Source organism: Octopus sinensis, linkage group LG23 (genome assembly GCF_006345805.1).
Source record: "Octopus sinensis linkage group LG23, ASM634580v1, whole genome shotgun sequence".
Classification (NCBI taxonomy): Eukaryota; Metazoa; Mollusca; class Cephalopoda; order Octopoda; family Octopodidae; genus Octopus; species Octopus sinensis.
In genome coordinates, this window is record NC_043019.1 from 30,771,343 (window position 1) to 30,778,842 (window position 7,500).

The 7,500-nt window shown below is 35.1% G+C and overlaps 1 protein-coding gene across 1 annotated transcript in view; it reads right to left on the reverse strand.

The window, feature by feature from the left end:
- LOC115223464 overlaps window positions 1-7,500 on the reverse strand; it is a 332,103-nt gene that overhangs the window by 170,518 nt on the left and 154,085 nt on the right. Inside the window, exon 11 of the mRNA XM_029794052.2 lies at window positions 582-731. Within this exon, the coding sequence (XP_029649912.1) occupies window positions 582-731 (150 nt within the window). The remainder of the gene's footprint in view (window positions 1-581; window positions 732-7,500) is intronic.

The window sequence follows — 7,500 nt, forward strand, 5'->3', positions numbered from 1 at the left end:
CGATTCCAGGCAGTGATCTGAATAATAACAATGATAATAATAATAATAATAATATCGAAAAATACCTTAGGAATGAGAACCCAGGTTCGAAATTTTTCCAAGACACCTGATGAAGGCTTGAGGGTATATCAACCAAAATGTGTTAACAACAAACAAGATGAGAACAAATATCCATCAAATATGAATAATGTAAATAATGTAAATCACCTGCCGTATTTATGGTCTTTTAAAGTCTGGTACTTATTCAATCTCTTCTACTGAGCTGCTAAGTTACATTATCATTTTTTAAAGCCTGGTTTTTATTCTCTTAGTCTCCTTGAAAAGTCCAAGTGGGATTTCCTAGACAATTCCAAGGAGGAGGGAGGTGGAAGAAGGGGAGGAGGAACTTCTTTGAAAATTCCAAGGAGGGGTGAGTGAGACTTCCTGGAAAAGTCCAAGGAGGGGAGGGAGGGGGAGGAATAGGAGGTAGGATGCAAGCAGCAAGGCCGTTATGCATGCAAGACTCCAGGAGTTCCAACAAAACCTGAGTTAACAACAACAACAATGACCAGAACAGCAACAACAACAACAATAATAATTACTTTTTATGAATTCTGTTCTGCCTGATGTACTGGTGGAGTTTCCTTCTGCCAAAGCTATCATAGCAGATGTCCTTCCATTAATCTGCCATTCAATATCAAGGTTATTAGATGGAAGCTGAATTGTCAATTCTGGGGAAGTCTTCATGATCCCTAGAAACAGAAACAAATATATAAATGAAGACAAATATAAACAGTCTGAAATAGATTTTCTTTTTGAATATATATAAATCTTACATAGTAAAATCGATAAAAAGAAAACAGTGAACTTTCGATGAGGAGTGGAAAATCCAACGTTTCAGACAATATCCTATTGCAGAGAAAAGTCGAAAGGCAAGAAATGAAATAACATATTCTGTTGTGTCTGGGGAGAGTCATTTTCTTTTTGTGCCTTATAATATAACACACTCACCAGTAAAATTTCCACTTTTTTCTTATTTTTATTTTCCCTAAAATTTTCGTTGCGTCTTGGAACATTTTCAATAGTTTTGACTATAGTGTTATATTATAAAGCACAAAAAGAAAATGACTCTCCCCAGACACAACAGAATATGCTTCGAACTCATAAAGAATCTTGCAAACCAAATCCAAAAACAAAAATGAAATAACAGTTTTACATCTAAGTTAGTCTTTTGCACATTGTCGGTGCATCATGTCACCATGTGAGTTATCTCCTCTGTAGTAAGAGAGCAGTGGCAGGGGAAACAATTCTAGAGAAAATGCAGTGTGTTAAAGGTAAAAAAAAACGAAATTGCTAGCTGCAACTTAGAGGATGTAGCACTCTGCTATCTCTCATTTATTTCTTTCCATTCAAGTTTTTCATAAAGAAAGACAAATCAGGTTCACTGAACTCTTTTCTATCCATTTCATGACATGATATAAGCCTTTTTGCTGTAGACCAACCCCAGCTTTTTTGAAGTCTGTTTGATCGTATATAAACCTTAATCTACATAACATCTCTGTTATAGTAATTGTCGTTTAGCCTAAGTTAGCCTTGATCAAGACACTCCAATCATAACCATCACATCTTTTTGTATATTTAGGACTACGTTGTCTAGTATGTAATCATGACATAATTTCTTATTTCCTTGCCATTTTAATTTCTTATAAATATATAAAGAAAGAGGAAAAAATTAACATCACGTTTACATTTTTTAACATAAAACATGTCTAGAGTCTTATATTCTGTCTATAAAAACAATTTGACATTGATGATACGTTTTTCTAACTAATTTCAACGGATTTCACCCAAATTTGACGTCTATATTACTTAGTTTTGTTTGAAATAAAGAACTTGATTAGCTTAATAATCGTAACTTAATCCCGGGCAAGGCCGGGTTATACTGCTAGTATAAATATATAATATATTATTATATTTTTTATTGTAGTATATATAATATACTGTGAGTAGATATGGTAGATGGAAACAGAAAGAAGCCCATTGTGTATGTGTATGTGTGTGTGTGTGTGTTTGTTGTGTGTCGCTTGACTCTGCATGATAGTTGTAAATGAGTGCCACCACCATACAAGCAGTGTCCTTTGTTGTTTTCAGATCTTCTGTGAGGGCATGTCTGGTCATGGTGGAAATATTACCCGACATGGAAGCAGGTCAGGGTTTGTGACAGAGAGGGCATCAGACTGCAGGGAAAATATGCTTCAATAAATCCTGTCTGACCTATGTGAGCATGGAAAAGTGACTATTAAAATGATGACAAAGATAATTTAAATGCTACAGAACCTCCTGAACTACATTACACACATAACCGCCCATGCACAAAACATATATATACATAGGCGCAGGAGTGGCTGTGTGGTAAGTAGCTTGCTAACCAACCACATGATTCTGGGTTCAGTCCCACTGCATGGCATCTTGAGTAAGTGTCTTCTGCTATAGCCCCGGGCTGACCAATGCCTTGTGAGTGGATTTGGTAGACGGAAACTGAAAGAAGCCTATCATATATATGTATATATATGTGTATGTGTGTGTGTTTGTGTGTCTGTGTTTGTCCCCCTAGCATTGCTTGACAATCGATGCTGGTGTGTTTACATCCCCGTCACTTAGCAGTTCGGCAAAAGAGACCAATAGAATAAGTACTGGGCTTACAAAGAATAAGTCCCGGGGTCGATTTGCTCGACTAAAGGCGGTGCTCCAGCATGGCCGCAGTCAAATGACTGAAACAAGTAAAAGAGTAAAAGAGTATACGTACACAGATACACACCCTCACAATTACACATACATACAGGCTGTAAGAAGAATCTGAAAATATTTAATTATCAGTATTTGAAACTAATAAATGGCTTCTAAAATTCCTTTCAGATTCTCCCATGGCAGAAAATATGCTAACATGTAAAACGAAAAGACATGCAGTCATTGCCAGTGCCGCTGGACTGGCTCCTGTGCAGGTGGCACATAAAACACACCATTTGAGTGTGGCCGTTGCCAGTACTGCCTGACTGGCTCTCGTGCCAGTGGGATGTAAAAGCACCCACTACACTCTTGGAGCGGTTGGCGTTAGGAAGGGCATCCAGCTGTAGAAACTTTGCCAGATCAGATTGGAGCCTGGTGCAGCCATCTGGTTCGCCAGACCTCAGTCAAATCGTCCAACCCATGCTAGCATGGAAAGGGGACGTTAAACAATGATGATGTGCAGAACATAGCATTTTAGATCTTTTGTACACAAAGTTTGAATGGAATTGGAAACCTCTTGCAGGAATGTTTCAACTGCATTACAAAAAGATAAGCATTTTAAAAGTCTGGAGACTATAATGACACCACATTTCCTCCAGCAGGTTCAAAACATTATCAATGATAATTCACGAAAATCCGTGTGGGCCATTGCCAAAGAACTTCAAGCATTGGAGTGGACCATCAGAATTGTGATACACAAGGACATCCTATATAAGCTGTATGTATTGGGAAGAGGCCAATTCATGCTTGCAAAGACACAAGAAATCCATTTGATCCATGCCAAGCAGTTACTTAACAGGGTTAAAAAAAAACCCATGAACAAGGCATACTTTGGTTCTTCTCTGATAAGAAAAACTCTGACCTGCTAAGTCTTATAAAACCGTCCAACCCATGCTAGTATGGAATAAAGACAATAAATGATGATGAAGTATATCAACAAAAACAAAACAGGAGAGGTTGTCCGTAAAATATTTAGTTACTGCATTTTATGCATTTCATTAACAATGGAAAAAAAAGCCAGTTAGATAAAGAAAAACTCAAAAGAAAATTGCTTGTCAAATCTTCAGAGATTGCATAACACTCATTAGTAACCTTTAGTATTCATACTGGACTGTGGACAGTGTTTTAGTATCAGCTAACACAAAATATAGAATTAGCTTCTATATGTCTTAGTATAGTAAATAAAAAAACTATTTGTGTTGCAATTATGTCTATGAAAAGAGAAGATATGTAGGCAAAGCTATCATGTTTCAGAGATCACAGCATGATATCAATTTGATTTATCATTTGTGTAAGCTGTTAAGCTGTTAATGACTCTCTATGCTCAAAGACACATGTTAGTGTACGCACACACACACACTTATGCACATATATTCTCAAATGCATATGTATCACAAATTTATAAACACTCCCAGAATACAAATAGCTACACTTACATAGCCACACACATACATATAAACACACACACACACACACACACACATATATATACACACATTTATACACTCATATATATATATATAATATATATATATATTATATATATATATATATATATACACTCATAACTTATATACACATGCATACATACATATATATATAATATGTATATACTTATACACATGGAGCTCTGCCTAAATACCAATGTTGAGAAATTAGTCTTCTCAAAACAAGAAAGGAGAAAGCTAATTTGAAGAGCACAGATCCAATCCATCACTGGAACAGTACAAAATCTGTAAAACTTTCCAGACGTTTATCATATAAATATATATGAGCATGTCTAGATATGCAGCTATGTGTATGAAAATACATTCATAAAACAAAACATACAAATCTGCACATATACATACATGCATACATGCATACATATGTGTGTATATATATATACTTATATACACACATACAGACACATACTTACACACTCATGCACAAACACACACACACACATATATATACACACATTTATACACTCATATATATACTTACACACACATACATATATATACTTATATACACGCACATATACATCCTTACATACACATAAATGCACATATACATGCTTATATACACACACATATATACATAAACACACACACTTACACACACACATACTCACACACACACATACTCATATACATATGCCTACACACACACATACGCATACATAATATACAAGGGTCACACAAAATAATGGAAACACCCTGTTAAATGGTAGCTTTATTATCTAATGTGAAGTTGGTCTACTTAATATAAATCACAGCTTTATATTAAGGAATCGACTCATGCAAGTTCTGAATAGTTGTTAGGGGAATTCTAAGCCACCCTTCAAGCAAAACCTGCCTTGGTTATTTCAGTGATCATAGCGGAAAGAAGCAGCCCCTCAATTACTGCACTAAAATGCCCCATAAATATTTGATTATACAGAGGCCCAGTGATTGTAAGGGACCAATCCAAGTGACCCTCTTCACATTCAGGCACTTAGTGCTAATTCTGAATAACAATAGTCATGTGAATTAGTGCATTATTGTTCTTGAAGACTATGCTACCATTAAGGAACAATATGAAGGGGTGCTGAAAAGTTCCTAGCTTTAAGGGTATCACGAAAGGCTTGGTTGGAGGCCCAACCTTCTGAGCTCTTTTACAGGGCTTAGAAAATCCGAAAGAATGCTGCAATAAGTGTGTGTATCTGAGAGGGGAATATGTTTATTAAAATCATAATTAACTGATCCTCCTGTATTTTCTTTTACCCAAAGCCAGGAAAATTTCAGCACTCACTCATATATATATATATATATATATATATATATATATATATATTTTTAATGAAATGGATAAATGAATTATCTTGTTACGGATTATTCAAAATTTAACTGATACCTGTGTAGCAAAAATCACACCAGAAAAGACACGGTTGAGGTTACGACCATGGGGTTTCGCCCCCGTGCTTTAGCGCGGATAATTGAAATTTTATATATTTAGTGAAGGGAAGAAATGGAGCCGAACGAAGATTCTACAAAATTCCTTTTTATTATTTTCTACACATGTTTCAAAGGCTGCAAATTCCCAAATTCGGATTGAATGAGGAGACCATTCTGCAGCTTTCTCTTCAGGAAAATCCAGGAATTTAAAATCTCAAAACAAATGCGCAGCCCATGGTAAAAATGGCACAAAACTGTCTCTCAATATGCGCTGACATCATATATATAAATAAGGATAAGATCGTTAATTTAAATTAAATATCGATCTTATCAAGTGGTCAGCATGGAAATAAAAACCTTCAAAGGTAATAATTATTATTAAAATTATAATTTAGGATATCTACGAAATACCGCCATGCTGAAAATAGCAGCCAAAACCTGACTCTAAAACCACATTAAATGTTCATACAGCACAAGGAGAGAAGACCAAAGACAAAATAAAACTAAAAAATTACAAAGGGTTCCAGAAAGTTCCTAGCTTTAAGGGTGTCATGAAAAGCCTGGCTGGAAACACAACCTTCTGAGTTCTTTTACAAGGCTTAGAAAGTTGAAAGGATTACTGAAATAAGTGTGTGAATCTGAGAGGGGAATATCACGAAAGGCTTGGTTGGAGGCCCAACCTTCTGAGCTCTTTTACAGGGCTTAGAAAATCCGAAAGAATGCTGCAATAAGTGTGTGTATCTGAGAGGGGAATATGTTTATTAAAATCATAATTGACTGATTCGCCTGTATTTTCTTTTACCCAGAACCAGGAACTTTTCAGTATTCCATCGTATTTCTGTCAGATGAACATGAGTAGCCAAAATATTCAGATAATCCTTTGAGCTAACTTTGCAACATAGAATAACCAAAGGTTCACTTCCAGGATAAAGCTGCCCAAATCATCTCAGAAGCACCTCTGTTCTTCACTGTAGGGGCCAAACAGCCAGAATTGAAGGTTTCTTTAGGCTGTCTCCAATAATAAACTTGCTCCAAAGTAGGAAAAAGAGTGAGTAATGGCTCATCAGAAAAGACCCTATGGTTCCTTTGAGACATTGGCCATTTCTAATGGTGTAGACACCATTTTTTTCATTATTTATCAACGTTTATGAAGAACAGGAGAGGTTTAGCAATTTCTGCTTTCCTATGGTATCCAGCTATATGGAACTAATGATGAATGGCTTTGCTTAACATAAGCAAGGTGATGGTTTAATTCTGTGGTAAATTTTGCATTTACTGCTTTAGTTTGATGGTTTTGAAACAATATATTTCACTATTTCTATAGTCCATTTCACTGAGCTTTGCTTTCTGTCCACAATTAAGCTTGTCAGAGCTGGTTTTTCTTGTATACCACCTGTCTTTATTTTTTTGCCATTCTTATTTGCAAATTTTTTGTTTTTTATTTTTCATTTATCATTTCTGTATTTTTTTTATATTTCCATTTCTATTTTTATATCTCTTTAACTCTTGATTTTTGTTCTAATCACTATTCCTTACCCTTTTATCCTTTTCATAACTATTTATATTGTTACGTATGACTTCTTTCATTATTTGTTGTTTGTCTGAGCATGGTTCTACTGTATAAAACATTATTTTCACCTGCCTTTACCTTTTGATGTCTTTATGTGAAAAAATGGTTATACACATACATATATATATATATATATATACACACACACACACACATACATACATATATATACATATATACAGGGTGCATAAGATATTTGAGGACAGTTTTATGTTTATAAAAAACAAATATATAATAACAGATAAT